Genomic DNA, 15898 nt, shown 5'->3' with positions numbered 1-15898 from the left:
CCTAGGTTTGAACCCCGGACCGCCCATGTGGTCAGTGGACGCTCTATCAGTTGAGCCAAATCTGCTTCCCCATTTGTTCAGTTTCAAAGGAAAACAGTCTTAAATGCAATTTTACCCATATTCATATTTCACACACAGTTTTACTATGTTATACAGTTCCATGTTACATTTTTTAGCTTTCCTTTCAGTAACATACATTACCTTAGACTTTCCCTTTAAACTACTTTCATATCCATATATTAGCACTGCTAGTTACAAACACTATGATGTGCTTTTCACCATTTCTATTTCCAAAGATTTATAAATAGTGAGACCATTGCAAGTTTTTTGTGAGACATGAATTTTGAGTATGGTAAATATAGTCCACCGTTTCTGTTTTTATGATTTTGGTAACTCTTCCCTCCAACCTTCTCCTTTCTTCTTATATATGCTGACTTCCATATTCTGTGCAGCCTTATTCCTCTGTGTTTCCCTGGAGAAAAAAACAGAAAGAAAAAAAAGAAGAAAAAGAAAACAACTTATCTTGGCCTGGTTCCAGGTGCTGGCCAGTTTCAGTTTATTGCAAGATCAGGGCAGAGTGCCAAAATTAGGGCTGGTTTGGGACATGGACAAACAACTAGTTCAGTTTTCTCCCCTACCACCAGCACCTGCTTTGCTGTTTTCAGCCAGCAGCAGCCAGTAATATAGCTAATCCTGATGTCAGCTGATTTACACTGCCTATGTTGAGAGAAACAAGGGAAGAGGTTAAGAGGATAAAATCATTGTGTTATTGGTAAATCAGTTGGAATGAATGGAAGGAAAGTTGAGGGTTGGAGAAAGAAGGAACTCAAGATTAGAAGATGTTTTCTTTCAGGTATAGGTGGTACTACTGTCACAGCAGAGCTTTGGACATCTTTTGAGGTCTTGATTTTCCCTTCTTTTATCGTGTCTTTGAGGGTGAATATGGATTTTTTTGCGCAGTTCTCTTAAGTCTCCTGGGTAGCCTGCATCTTTGCACATAAGATAAATGTATTACTGAGCTAGTAAATGTTTGATACTGTTGAGATACTTACTTGCTAAGTTGAGAGGCATTTGACAGTTAGGTACAGATTTTGAAGTCTTATAAACAGTTTGGCTTAATATCTAGGTTTGTGAGGTGGTGGCTAACTGATGGAACTTGCATTTGTTGGTTATGTTGACTTACGTGATACTTTCTCTGAACGTTTGAAATCAAGCTGTTTTTGATGGATCTTTATTGTTCCCTTAATTTACTTGGTTCACTTAAACATATGGTAATTACTTTATGAATGGAGATGTTATTCTTTTTCTTAATTGTTTTAGTTTGGAAAAGTTTTCTTGATAATAGTACTTTAGTTTTGGGACATGAAAGTCCAATTAAAAAAAAATCAGCTTCCTGTCAAACTTTTTTTTTTCTGATTTGAATCTTATTCAAGTGCTATAAAACTATAGAGAGATTCTAGCACATTGTTTTATAAAGTACACTTCGGGGAAGCAGACGTGGCTTAAGTGATAGGGCTTCCGCCTACCATATGGGAGGACCCAGGTTCAATCCCTGGGGCCTCCTGGTGAAAAAGAAGAGAAAGCGTGCCTGTGTGGCGAGCCGAGTGCCGTGTGGTGATCCAGTGCCCGTGCAAGAGAGTCACACAGCAAGATGATGATGCAACAAAAGAGAGACAAGGGGAGAGTCAAGGTGAAGCACAGTAGAAACCAGGAAATGAGGTGGCACAGCTGACAGGGAACCTCTGTCCACATCAGAGTTCCCCAGGATCAAATCCCAGTGAATAGTAGAGGAGAAAAAGTGAAAGAGAAGACAAAAAGAAAGAGATAGAGAAGAGCTCACAGCAAATGGACACAGACAGCAAAAACAGCGCGGGGGGGGGAGGGTGTGTGTGTGAAAATATATGTCTTTTTTAAAAAAAAGGACACTTAGGGATTTTTGTCCTTTTTGACCATGTTCCTTATTTTATTTGGGTGTGTGTGTTTTGTTTTGTTTTGTTTTTTAAAGATTTTTTTATTTATCCCCCCCCTTGCTGCTTGCTTGCTGTCCTGTGTGTCCATTTGCTGTGTGTTATTCTGTGTCTGCTTGTCTCCTTTTGTTGCATCATCTTGCTGTGCAAGATGGGCACGGGACAGCTTGCCTTCAACAGGAGGCCCTGGGAAGCGAACCCATGACTTCCCATATGGTAGACGGGAGCCCAATAGGTTGAGCCACATCTGCTTCCTGTGTGTTTTTTGTTTTTTTGTTTTTGTTTTTTTTTACACTTTTTTTTATTAAAGTTAATAGATCACTAAGGACATTAAAATACATTAAAAAAACATAAAAAACATGAGGTTCCCATATACCCCCCACCTGTGTGTGTCTTTTTAACCCCTGTTTTGGGAGAAGTGGATGAAGGTTAAGTCAAATATACTTCAAGTGAGTTTTATTATAAAATAGTTATCCAAAATAATGACTCTTTGATATTTATAGTATATATTATATTTCATGTAATAATTCAGTCTTCTGCATTAATTTGTTTACTCATTTTATTGTTACCTTGAAGAATGGTTTTATTTATTGACCCAATAATTATTTTCCTTCCTTGGTGATTTCAGAGTCACTGAATTTAGTTTTCTCACATTTAAAAAAAGTTATATGTATGTGTATTTTCTCTGTATTCATGTTTTGTAGCTACTATTATCATAGGCAAGCTATGAGTTGTTATTGGAGTGTTTTCTTTCTTTGATTGTTCTCTTATTCTCAGATACCTCCTGCATTGACTTTCAGAATAATTTATTGCTCCCAGTCACGAATTTTGCCTTTTGGTCATGGATAAAAAGAATTTTTTTGACACATTTACAATTTTGAAAATAGTAATGTGATACCCAGGGTTATGAAAGAGAATGTTGTTTGAATTTAGTTGGTGTGTCTGTGCCATTATAGAAAAGTAGTATAGCAAAGAAGAAGAACATTTTAGACAGAAGTCTAAAGGAGAAAAAATTTCATATTTCAAAGGAGAGCCAAACATATGTTATTAGACTCAAGTGAAGGTTATTCCATGTTTTCAGTACCACTGACTTGGTTATAACAAAATTGTTCATCAGCAGTTTTTACCTTTCTTACAAATAAAGGATTTGTAAAGGAATGGAAGGTATGGATACTATTAGTAGCTTTGTTGAATTCTGTCAACTACTTCTTGGATGTAATCGATAATTTGGCTGTTTTTCATTTTTTATTTTTCCCCTTTAGGCCAAGAGGCAGCAACGAAAACTGAACTTCTTAATCACCCAGACAGAATTGTATGCCCATTTCATGAGTCGTAAACGAGACATGGGTCATGATGGGATCCAGGAAGAAATCCTAAGGAAACTAGAAGACAGTTCTACCCAAAGACAGATTGACATTGGTGGAGGGGTGGTAGTTAACATTACACAAGAGGATTATGGTGAGTCTTGAATCAGGAGTTAGAGGAAGTGAGTAACCTCCATTTTTGCATATCTAAGGCTATATACATTATCATCGCTTAAAGTTTGATCTTTAGTGATAGCTAATACTGATCAGAGTAGAGAAAGTGTGTGTGTTTATATAAAACAATCATATACAGTAAATTTTATTAGAAAACTTGCAAGTTTGAAAATATTTGTGTTTTGATTTGCTAGTAGAGACAAAAGATATTGAATCAGAAGAATTAAGTGAATATTTTCTCAGCAGAGAAAATCATCTTTCACATAACATTTTTGGTGATACAAGCATGAGAAAGAGACTGGTTTTGGTATTTTTTGTGTTCAGAAAGGGAGGGAAGAATTGGGGTGATAAGTATATCAAAACTTTGAATCCTCATTTTCTCACTTGTCCTGGCTGTTGGCATTGCTCCATGGAAGATACCCAGGATTAGGACACAGTAGAGCTCAGTCCTGTGGTAGTTTTTGTGAGCTGACTTTGACTGCAGGGGACCATGGCAGCCCTTTGCTTCCGTTGTACTTCTTTCTCCTTAACTCAATCAAAGAATTTGAACCATTCTCCTCCCCCACTTCCAGTGAGCTTAGGGATAAGAAGAATAGGGAAATCAGGGATCCACATATGTCAGTGTGAATTACTTCTTTGAAGGAGATCAGTTGATGAGGTATGATAATTTATAGGTTTTTCCTTTTCAGATAGTAACCATTTCAAAGCCCAGGCCCTGAAGAATGCTGAAAATGCTTACCATATTCACCAAGCTCGGGTGAGTCTTAAAAATGAATAAGTAAAGTGTAATTGGCCCTTAAAACACCCCACAACCATTTACGGAGATGGTCTTCCTTTAATTGTAATCACATTTTCCATTTACAGCATCCATTAGTATGTGTATGTGAGAATGTAGGGTGGGGACTATTTCTCTACTTGAGAACAGTAGGAATACTTAAGAGGTGGAAGACAAGTGAATACTTGTCTAAGCTTTAGGAGTATGTTGATTGAAGGTAGAACAGTTTGCCTTGTTTTTATCTAACTTCTAAGTTAGGTGGAATTAAATAGAGAAAACATAGATTAATATACTGCATAGAAGCCTCTGTACCTTTGACAGAAGTCAAGTCAAAGACAGACACAAATGTGGCAATCCCTCAGCAGCCCCAACCAATGAAACAAACTTAATACCAAGTCTTTCGCAAATAGCCTGATGAATGTCATATGGCTCAATGTATACCCATCAAAAAATACTTTTAACAATTATAATATTAAATTGTATTAGTAATATACTTTAAATAATGTACTTATGTTTTCATGTAACATATATATCACCTTACATTATCAGATTATATTAATCAGAAATTTTGTCCCAATTATTTTTCTCAGCACTGGGTAGAAATTTTATTTGCATTTAATATTTTTTTCCTCTTACATTCTTCTCCCAAAATAATTTTCAAAAATTTCCAGACAAGGTCATTTGATGAAGATGCAAAAGAAAGCCGAGCAGCAGCCCTACGGGCAGCAAACAAGTCTGGCACTGGGTTTGGGGAGAGTTACAGCCTGGCAAACCCATCTATCCGGGCTGGTGAGGATATTCCACAGCCCACAATTTTTAATGGCAAATTGAAAGGATATCAGCTGAAAGGCATGAATTGGTTGGCCAATCTCTATGAACAGGTGAATTTTAGAATTATGTCATACCCACTGTTTTGTTTGTTCTGTTTTCCTAACGTCATTGACTCAATTGTAATGGTAAAATGAGCACAAGATAATGTTTTAGATCTCAGCCGTTTTAAAAAGCCTTGTCCTTTAACAAGAGGCAGAAAGTTGCGCCTTGTATTTCTAACCTAGAGATTTTATTGGAAAATATTTATATCATGTATGTAAGTTTGTCTTAAGTGGCCTTGGTAAACTTGATTGTTTGCTTGCGTCCTGGCTTAGATTAGCTGAAGAACTGGCTTTGGCCTGTTGAGCCAATATATCATAGTTTACAGTTATAGCTGTGGAGTTGGCAAAAGGAATCGTTACAGTATTGGGTAATTGTGCTGACTTAACCTCTAGTCACTCTTGTTTGAACAAGTTTTTCATCTTGGTTTCATCTTTTGGGCAGTGGGTTGAACACTGATGGAATGCAGATGAACACAGAATGTAGTAACCCTGAGTGTTTTTTTTCCAGGGTATTAATGGAATTCTTGCTGATGAAATGGGCCTTGGTAAAACAGTACAGAGCATTGCCCTCCTGGCCCATCTGGCTGAGGTGGGTAGATGCAATCTCTCCATCTTGTCTCTTTATTCCTTGATATATACTTATTTTATCATTTAGCCATTCAACAAATGATTTCTTCAGAGTCAGTCACTTACAAAGCACTGTGCTAGGCTCTGTAGCATATGAAGACTATAAGACTTGATCCTTGCTCTCAAGGCCTTTTCAGAGGGACAGTATGTATAATGCTTTGGTTTTTGTTTGTTTTTGTATTTTATTTTAATTTAAAAAAATACTTTGGTTTTAACAGGGCTGGGATGTGTTTTGAGCATGTGTGGGTTTGAACCTCCTGTCCCCCCATTGAGAACAAGTAGTGTAGTAGCAAGAGTGCTGTGTTAAATCAGAAGACCTCTGTTCACTACTCAGCTCTATCCTTACTAGCAATGTACCTAGAGAAATCACATAACCTCTTTTGAACTGACTTCTCTTTGACACTCTCAGCTTTAGTTTCCTCTGCTGTCAAGTGGGAGGAAAATTACCTTGTAGTAAATTTGTAGAATTTAATGAGAAAATACGTATAAAAGCACTTTGAAAAGAGCAAAAGCTCAATACCAATTAAATATTAGTAAAATTCTTAGATCATCTATTACAGGAGAGTATAGCACAAACAAGTCAGTATATCATAAGTGTCTTGTGAAGATATAAATTAGAACCTGTCAATAGTCAGGAGAGGGAATAACAGCTCTATTTTTTCTCAAGGTGTGTGTGAGTAACTTCCTTGCCTGTGTTATTAACATAGTATAAAATTATTGGATGTGCCTATTTGGGAGCTAGGCACCATTTTTATAATTCTTATATTCTTAACCTGTTCTTGTTATTAATTAAAGTTTTGAATTAAATATTTACCTGCAGTTGGCTGACCCATTTTTTCTGTTGCAGAGAGAGAACATTTGGGGACCTTTCTTAATAATATCACCTGCTTCTACACTTAACAATTGGCACCAGGAGTTTACTAGATTTGTTCCTAAATTTAAGGTACAATAAATCCAACAAAACTTCTCTTCGTCTTTAAAATAAACTTTAACTCTTTTTTTGCTGCCTTTCTGATTTATTCAAGTATTCGTAATAGTTTTCATTTCTTAGACTATTTACAAAATACCTTGCATACATTCCCTATAAAAGTTTTTGATGGGAGCAAGAAGAGAACAGATTATATCTTCATATTTCATAAGTAGGAAACCAAAGTCCAGTTTGAATGGCTTGCTGCTTTAAGCCTCTTGATTTGTTTCTCCTGGTCAAACTACTGTAATAGAAATATCTGCCACATGTGTTTACTGTAGTTTTGGTAAATCATAAAATAGGTCAAGTGTCTTCTAATTTATGGCACTGCCTTCCGCTATATCCCAAATATATTCATTAATAATCTGTTCTTTTTATTCTCCAAAGCCAGACATTTAGTCTCAGTTCAGGTTATAATGTTTAAGTTAGATAAACTGAGAGTTGATTTAAATAATTCAGAGGAATTGAGGTAGGAAGTGCTAAGCAAGGAAGTATGTTGCATCAAGTTAAGACATGGACAAGATTTGAACAGGAATTTAGTTTGGGAAAGTTGTAGGGATGTGATTAAGAATGGGTGGGATTTGTTAATTGTTTGCGAGTAAAAAGGGAAAATGACTTCAATCTGTATTCTGCCCCTAAAGAGATAATTAAGTGATAACGAAGTTGCAGGGTGAGGAGGATTTTGTGGGGATTATATATATCAAATTTTGACACCAGCTCTGTGATTTTGAGTCTCTCTAACAGTTTTGGGATCCATTCAGTTTAAAGGGCATGGGGTAAGATGGAGATGGAAGACAAATGCTTATGTTTTGTAAGGAATACTAATATGTTTGGGATACCCCACATTTATGCTGTGACCCAAACTTTGTAGATGACTTGCAGATTTGGAAACTATTTAAAAGTCATATCTGTTCTGTAGCTTATTTTCAGTCAAGGAAAAGAGCTTTTTCTGAGGCCATTTGTTGAATATATTCTCTTGAGTTTTTGGCCATATGAAATCATACAGAGATTACCATTTTTTCTGTGTGTGTGTGTGTGTGTGTGTGTGTTCCCATTCATTCATGTTCAGTACATGTTGAACAATTAGGAAATTGAAAAATACAGCAGTCTTAAATTTCTGCAAAATGACGTAAGTGTTCAGTACTTCCTCCACTGGCCAATAGATGGCAATATGGTACTACTTAGGTCATTAGCTCCTTTCCTTTGGTTTTATACCTACACTTGTAAGTGAGCTTTAATTTGTTCATTGAACCTCTTTTGATGCTCTAGTTTAGGGGTGGGTAAACTATGGCCAAACTATGGCTTATAGGCCAATTCCAGCCACCACCTGTTTTTGTACAGTCTGCTAGCTAAGATTGGTTTTTACATTTTTTAATGGTTGATTGTTTTTTTTTGTTTTTTTTTTAAATTTATTTCTCTCCCCTTCCCCTGTCCCCCATTGTCTGCTCTCTCTGTCCATTCACTGTGTGTTCTTCTGTGTCTGCTTGCATTCTGTTAGGTGGCACTGGGAATCTGTGTCTCTTTTTTGTTGTGTCATCTTGCCGCATCATTTCTCCATGTGTGCAGCACCACTTCTGGGCAGGCTGCACTTTTTTTCGTGCGAGGCAGTTCTCCTTGCAGGGTACACCTTTTGCACGTGGGGCACTGCCACGCAGGGGACACCCCTGCATAGCATGGCGTTCATTGAACACAGCAGCACTGCTTGTGGGCCAACTTACCACACAGACCAGGAGGCCCTGGGTATCGAACCCTGGACCTCCTATATGGTAGGTGGATGCTCTCTCGTTGAACCACATCCACTTCCCTTAATGGTTGATTTTTTTAAAACTCAGAAGAATAATATTTCACGACTCATATGCAATTCAAATTCATATATATTGGAACACATTCACACTCTTTTGTTTACCTATTGTTTATGTCTGTGTTGGCACTACAATAGCAGGGTTGAATATACACTTGATTTGTGACAGGGCAGGGACCATATGGCCTAATGTATTTAATATCTGGCCGTTTACAGAAAGTTTGCTGATCCCTACTCTATTGCCAATAATCCTTTAGATTGTTATAAATATGTTCATTTCTGTTTGAAACATAAGTGTAGACTGCTCAGGTATATAGATTACATTCAAAAGGTACTTTGATTTATGGGTTATAACAGTCTAAAAGTTCATTTTATTTGTAGATGTGTTAAAACCACTACAGAGAATGATAGGTCTTTTTCCTCACTACTTTTAAGATTTTCTCTAAGTCTTTGGTTTTCAGCAGTTTTTCTATGATGTGCCTAGATGTGGTTTTCTTTCTCTTTACCTTTATAGGACTTATAGTGCTTTTTGAATCTGTCATTTAATAACTTGGTTTTGAAATGTCTCAGCCATTAACCCTTTTTTAAAAAAATTTATCCCCCCGCCCCCGTATCTACTTTCTGTGTCCATTCGCTGTGTGTTCTTCTGTGTCCGCCTGTTTTCTTGTCCGTGGCACTGGAAATCTGTGTCTCATTTTTGTTGCATCATCTTGCTGCATCAGCTCTCCGTGTGTGTGGCACCACTCCTGGGCAGACTGCACTTTTTTAGCGCAGGGTAGCTCTCCTTACGGGGCCTACTCTGCTCTGCGCATGGGGCTCCCCTACACGGGGGACACCCCTGCGTGTCAGCCATTAACTCTTCAAATACTGCTTCTGCTCCATTCTCTAATTATATACATGTTACGCTTTTTTTTTTAAAACCCTATCTCTTGTATCTCTCACACTCTTTTCTAAATTTTGTATTTTTTCCCTCCATGTTCTAGTCTGGATATTTTCTTCATTAATTTTAGTTTCTAAAATTTCCCTTTGGTTCTTTTATAATTTTTAGTATACCACTGAAATTATGTCTGTTTCTAATACTTTCATTTCATTATCTGGATCCTCTGTGGTTTGTATCTGTTATCTGTTCTTCCTGTTGGTTTTCAGTCATGCGATGTAGTCTTCCCATCTGTCTGGTTGTTTTTGATTATATGCCAGATGTTGTACAGGAACAACTTTAGAGGTACTTGTGGGTTCTGGGTACTGTTTTCTTGTTTCAGACAGGAGTTATATTGTTTGCCTGCCACTAGTATTTTTTTTTCTCCCTGGGGCCATAATATTCCATAGTCCCCTAATCTAGTTAGGAATTGGTAATTTGAAGCTGGGTTTAGTACTTATAAAGGCAAGTCAGTAAATGATTTACCTTTACTACTAGTACATAGCCCTTGAGTACCAATGTAAAGCTGGCAAGGTGGGTGGTCACCGGATTCCCACCTCCTTGAGCTAGTTTTTCTTCTACAGATCGACCCTACATCTCTAAAAAACTATGCTCAGTTTTTTAAAATGGCCTCTCAACTAGAACTTTTGGAATAGATAAATGCCTTTGGGGGAAAGATATACCAAAAGCCAGGCTTACCTTTTTAGGATTCATTCTTTTCTGGATTTTTCCATAATTCCATAATTCTTCACTGACTCAGTAGCTCTCTGATGCCTCCAAACACGTTTTGTGTGTGTTTTAATCTGGTCAGCAGGAGGATTGCTCAAGCCACCTAATCCACCACTGACAGAAGAACTCCTCTATTCATTTTATTAGCTTTTTAAAAATAATTCTGAATAACATATTTGTGATGATACTTTTAAGATTATTGGTAGAAAATAATCTATATATTGGCTTTTTTCCCAGGTGCTACCATATTGGGGAAATCCTCATGATAGAAAAGTCATCAGGAGGTTCTGGAGTCAGGTAACTTTGCATGTATATGTATATAAACAAGCATATGTGTAGTCATTTCTCCAGTTGATTTGAATAACTTCTAACATATAAAATCTTCCCTTTTTTTTAAAGATTTATTTTTATTTATTTATCCCCCCCCCCACTAGTTGTCTGCTTTCTGTGTCCATTCCCTGTTTTCTTCTGTGTCCACTTACATTCTTGTCAGTGGCACCAGGAATCTGTGTCTCTTTTTTTTGCATCATCTTGCTGTGTCAGCTCTCTATGTGTGCAGTGCCACTCCTGGGCATGCTGTGTGCGCGGGGCGGCTGTCCATACGGGGTGCACTCCTTGCACGTGGGGCACTCCTACACGGGGGACACCCCTGTGTGGCATGGCACTCCTTGCATGCATCAGCACTGCATGTGCGCCAGCTCACCGCATAGGTCAGGAGGCCCTGGGTTTGAACCCTGGACCTCCGATGTGGTAGGCGGACACTCTATCAGTTGAGTCAAATCCGCTTCCCTAAAATCTTCTTATGTGTTTCTGGATGCTGAACTTGAACTCCAGGATTATTCTTTAACAATCTAAAGACTAATTTTTAGCATAGTTTATGATTGCACTGACGACTTTAAAAAGTTTTGGTTCATTTCACTGCAGATCTCCATTCTACATGGAAGAAGCACATATTTAGAGCTATTTTAAACTTCTTGGCCCTTGGTCCTTACCTCATTACATAATTATGAATTGTCATCTATCTCCTTTCACCTTTTCATTTATTTACAGAAGACCCTCTACACTCAGGATGCACCCTTCCACGTGGTTATTACCAGCTACCAGCTGGTGGTGCAGGATGTAAAGTATTTCCAGCGGGTGAAGTGGCAGTACATGGTACTGGATGAGGCCCAGGCTCTCAAGAGTAGTTCCAGGTAACATGAATAGTAGTAACTGAACTCCATGGACTGGGGCAAAAAAAGAAACAAAAAGAACATATATTCATTTATATGAATTAATATCAAGGAAGTTTCAGAACATTGGCATGATATGGTCTCTACATAAACTATGTACCTGACCAATAGGCAAAAATTCTATTTGCGTTTTTCATGGGACATAAATATTAATGCTTAGAATATAAGCATTTTTTCTCAACTTCTCCCTTTCTACTCAATAATTATGATATTTTGACAGTTCTTTTTTTCTTCTAGGAAAATTTCTATAGAGGAAGGAGTCTCTGCTCTTTGTTTGAGAAATTATTTCTTAGACAGGAGGTCTAAGTAGAAAGTAGAATGTTACATTATATGGATGGGAGGTTCTGTCTGTTTTATGTAGGTTGTCCCCATTGCTTGGATGGTTATTAGACCCTCAAGAATACTTTTCTTAGAGATTATATACATATTTTTAAATAAAATGTTAACAGGATCCCAGTATCTTTTTTTTTTTTTTTTTAAGATTTATTTATTTATTTCTCTCCCCTTCTCCCCCACTCCAGTTGTCTGTTCTCTGTGTCTATTTGCTGTGTCTTCTTTGTCTGCTTCTGTTGTTGTCAGCAGCACGGGAATCCGTGTTTCTCTTTGTTTTGTCATCTTGTGTCAGCTCTCCGTGTGTGTGGCACCATTCCTGGGCAGGCTGCACTTCCTTTCGCGCTGGGCGGCTCTCCTTACAGGGCGCACTCCTTGTGCATGGGACTCCCCTACGTGGGGGACACTCCTGTGTGGCAGGGCACTCCTTGCGCGCATCAGCACTGCGCATGGGCCAGCTCCACACGGGTCAAGGAAGCCCGGGGTTTGAACCGTGGACCTCCCATGTGATAGATGGACGCCCTAACCACTGGGCCAAGTCTGCTGCCTCCCAGTATCTTTAAGGTCACAAACTGAATGGTTAATGAGGCTTTGTCTATAGAAAAAACAAACCAACAAAAGTCCATGGATTTGATGTATTTTTATTAGCACTTGGTGAGCTCACAGAACTTTCTTAGAAGTTCATGTTAACCAGCAGGATGGCATTTTCTGTGGAATTTTCTGTCTTTTGAAGGATGTTTCTATATTGAACTCTTGAAGGAGGAACATGCCCATGGCCAGGAACAGTAAAGACTGATTTTTGTATGCATTGTGAATTACTTGATTTTGAGTCATTTTTTTGGAAAGCATTTTTAGAAATAATGGCTTCTAGTAGGATAAAAAGATTTACCGCTAACTTGACATTTATAACACAGTGTTCGTTGGAAGATCCTCTTGCAATTCCAGTGTCGGAATCGGCTTTTGCTAACTGGAACCCCCATTCAGAACACCATGGCAGAGGTAGGCACTAATTAAAGCCTTAGGATTTATTGTACATTAAACAGAGTAGTTTGTGTACAGCATGGAATTCTTTACCCATGCCCAGCTGAAATGCTACTGCTCTGTACAAATTATAGAACCCATGTAAAAGGAAGAATTTGAACATAGCGTGCCTTAAGTGGTCTTTTGGGCATCAGTCCTGTTTTCTTATTCTTTAGTATAATGGCCTTTGTATTTATGTATGAAATAGTAAACACATTAACACTGAGAGGAGCTTTTCTTTCTTTTGGAAGGATAATTGATCATCTAGAACAAGAGTCGGCAAACTTTTCTGTCTGGGGTTCAGTAGGCTTTGCATGCTACGTGGTCATTGTCTAACTACTCAACTCTGCTGCTGTTAAATGAAAGCAGTCCATATACATTACATATATGAATGAGCATAGCTGTATTCCAAAAGAAATTTTATTTACAAAAACAGTTGACAGACCAGACTTGGTATGATAGGTCATAGGTTGCCAACCCCATTCTAGAGTTATTAGTAACAAGTTAGGCAACCTCAGATTGTGTTCACTTGCGAATCAGATTTTTTAAAAATTTGATCTTTAAAACTTTCCCACTGCAAATTCTGAGCAGGAATTTGAAAACTTTTAATTTGAAGTTAATTGAAAAATAATTGCATTTTTCTAATTAGCACTTAATAAAATTAGGGTTAGCTGATGAGGCATATGCCATGCACTCATTCACTCTCTCACTCATATAACACATGCACCTACACCTAGACATGCACACCTGCACTTTCTCTCATTCTCCACACCCACATATATCCTCACACACTATAGCCATACAGCTGTTTTGTTCTTTTGTTTCCAGCTCTGGGCTCTGCTACATTTTATTATGCCAACATTATTTGATTCACATGAGGAATTCAATGAATGGTTTTCCAAGGACATTGAGAGCCATGCTGAAAACAAATCTGCCATTGATGAGAGTGAGTACTGTTATGAACTTTCTTACTTTTTTCCTACCTTTCAGCATAGGCAACCAAATAAATGTGTTTCCTTCTACATAGAGTTTTTTCTCAATATACATAGAATGGAAAAAAAATTGTGTACTTTGTATGTGTTAAGAAAGAGTGAAAAAAAAAACTTAGGTGGTATTGTTGCAGTCTTGTAATCAAAGCAGAACAGGCAGAATTTCTAGAGTACTGCATTTTAGCATATAGAGCCTCCATTTCCCAGGTAGATCCTGAAATTCATATCAGAATTATATTCTTTGTGGAATGGGACTAGGCTTTTCTCCTGTGATAAAAAACAAAATATGTTAGAAGAATCATTTTTATAATTTTCATATATATTAGGATTTGTTTCTGTTATGAACATTTTTAACCTTGTTTATCTATACTTTTGACCTTTTTGAATATATCTGCCTAGTTTTATGAGCATTTTAAGATTTATTATATAGACAAGAAGTGATATCTACTAACTATTATAAAAGTCCTTAAGTAATTTCTTAGACTACAAGTTGTTGACATCTATCCTTTGAAAGATGACTTTTGGCTTTTACCTAGAAGGTAAAGAAAATTCAGATTCCTTGGTTTCCTACTTGGGACTAAAAATTAAGTCCCAAACTTATTTTAGAAAATCATTGAGCCAAAAGGTGTTTGAAGGGTTTAGTGAGAGATAAGCATGGTATTTGTTTTTAGTTGTTTGTGTTAAATCAATGTATGATTTATTTTTTTGTGGGGGGGACCTCGCATTTCAGATCAACTGTCTCGCTTACATATGATCCTGAAGCCGTTTATGCTGAGGAGAATCAAAAAAGATGTGGAAAATGAATTGTCTGACAAGGTATGGAAAGAAGACCTCATGAATTTAAACCTTAATAGGCAATAACTTGGTGTTTCAGAGGAGAAAAAAACAAAAATCGCAAAACAACCCTGAATATATGTTTATAGCTAATTTGATTGGAAAAAACCTTTAGTTAGAAGTAGGTCAAAGAGTCCTTAAAATGAGTCAGATAAGGCAAATAACATTTTTCCTTTGTGTTTAATATTTATTTTAATATGGAATATTTGAAATACTACAAAAGTAAAGAGAATAATATAATGAACCCCTTGTACCCATTATCCAGTTTCAACAATAATCAACTGAAAGCCATCCCCACCCTTCTGTATTATTCTGAAGCAAATCCCAGATGTCAAGTTATGTCATTTTTTAAAAAAATATTTTTGTATGTTTTCTATAAAACTTGGTCTTTATATATATACATATATATTACAAACAACGCATACTATTATCACCGCTACTAAAAAAAATTTTCCATTATGTTATCCTATGTCAAGTCAGGACTCAGATATCCCCAGTTGTCTTTGTATATGTGTGTGTCTCTCTCTTTCTGCCTCTCCCTCTCTCTCCTTATTTCCTTCTCTCTCTCTTTTTCTTAAAGAGTCAGTTTGTTAATATCAGTATCTAGGCAAGTCCACACTTAGCCATTTGGTCTCTTAAATATCTTATAATCCTTCCCTTCTTTTTTCCCTTGCAGTTCTTTGTTAAAGAGACTGAGTTGCTTGCCCTATAGCATTTTCCACCTACTGGATTTTACTGATTGCATCGTTGTAGTATTTACCTACATGTCCCTCTGTCATCTGTATTTCTGCAAACTAAGAGTTAGAGTTAGACTTTTAAATGTACTTTAGGTTGTAATCTTTTTTTATTTTTGGATACTTACCAGACTTGTTTTCTGTCGTATCCTGTAAATCCTCCCATTTCCCTTTTCTCCCAATTCTCAGTCTTTGGGGATTTTCCCTATCCCCAATAGATTACACCTATTTCTCACAGTTCTACTCTCTGCTTAGAAGATGCCTTTCCATATTCTTGGTACTATCATGTTATTCTCCCCTATCACTGCCAGAAGGCTGGATCATCTTGAAGGTGGTGACCTTTTTTGGAAGATTGTGGTGGGGATGTACATCTTACTACAAAGAGAACAGAAGTGTACCTTGTATTTTCTTTTAAATGACTGTTTTGTGAAACTGGCTGGTTTTAACTAAGAACCATCGTGCCTGTGTCACACAGATACACATGATAGAAGAAAAACACTGTTAAAACAGTGGGACCCTGAGGCCTTTATGTCATCAGAAAATTTTTAAAAAACAATAGCAGGGTTGTAATTTTCTTATTTTTGGGGAAATAGGAAAGTGATCAGAAGACATGTAGTTTTTTGGTTT

The 15898-nt window shown here is 37.1% G+C and overlaps 1 protein-coding gene across 2 annotated transcripts in view; it reads left to right on the top strand.

The window, feature by feature from the left end:
• Nucleotides 1-15898, top strand: part of INO80 (INO80 complex ATPase subunit) — a 114734-nt gene that overhangs the window by 33110 nt on the left and 65726 nt on the right. For both annotated transcript variants that reach the window (XR_011648411.1, XM_004481521.5), the window contains exons 10-19: nt 3230-3425; nt 4135-4202; nt 4892-5101; nt 5601-5681; nt 6567-6662; nt 10370-10429; nt 11183-11325; nt 12609-12693; nt 13543-13660; nt 14434-14519. Coding sequence is in view for 1 of the 2 variants with exons in the window: in XM_004481521.5 (XP_004481578.1) it covers nt 3230-3425; nt 4135-4202; nt 4892-5101; nt 5601-5681; nt 6567-6662; nt 10370-10429; nt 11183-11325; nt 12609-12693; nt 13543-13660; nt 14434-14519 (1143 nt within the window). In the remaining variant the exon portion in view is untranslated. The remainder of the gene's footprint in view (nt 1-3229; nt 3426-4134; nt 4203-4891; nt 5102-5600; nt 5682-6566; nt 6663-10369; nt 10430-11182; nt 11326-12608; nt 12694-13542; nt 13661-14433; nt 14520-15898) is intronic.

This window comes from Dasypus novemcinctus, chromosome 3 (genome assembly GCF_030445035.2).
Source record: "Dasypus novemcinctus isolate mDasNov1 chromosome 3, mDasNov1.1.hap2, whole genome shotgun sequence".
Lineage (NCBI taxonomy): Eukaryota > Metazoa > Chordata > Mammalia > Cingulata > Dasypodidae > Dasypus > Dasypus novemcinctus.
This window is presented reverse-complemented; position numbering and strand designations above follow the sequence as displayed.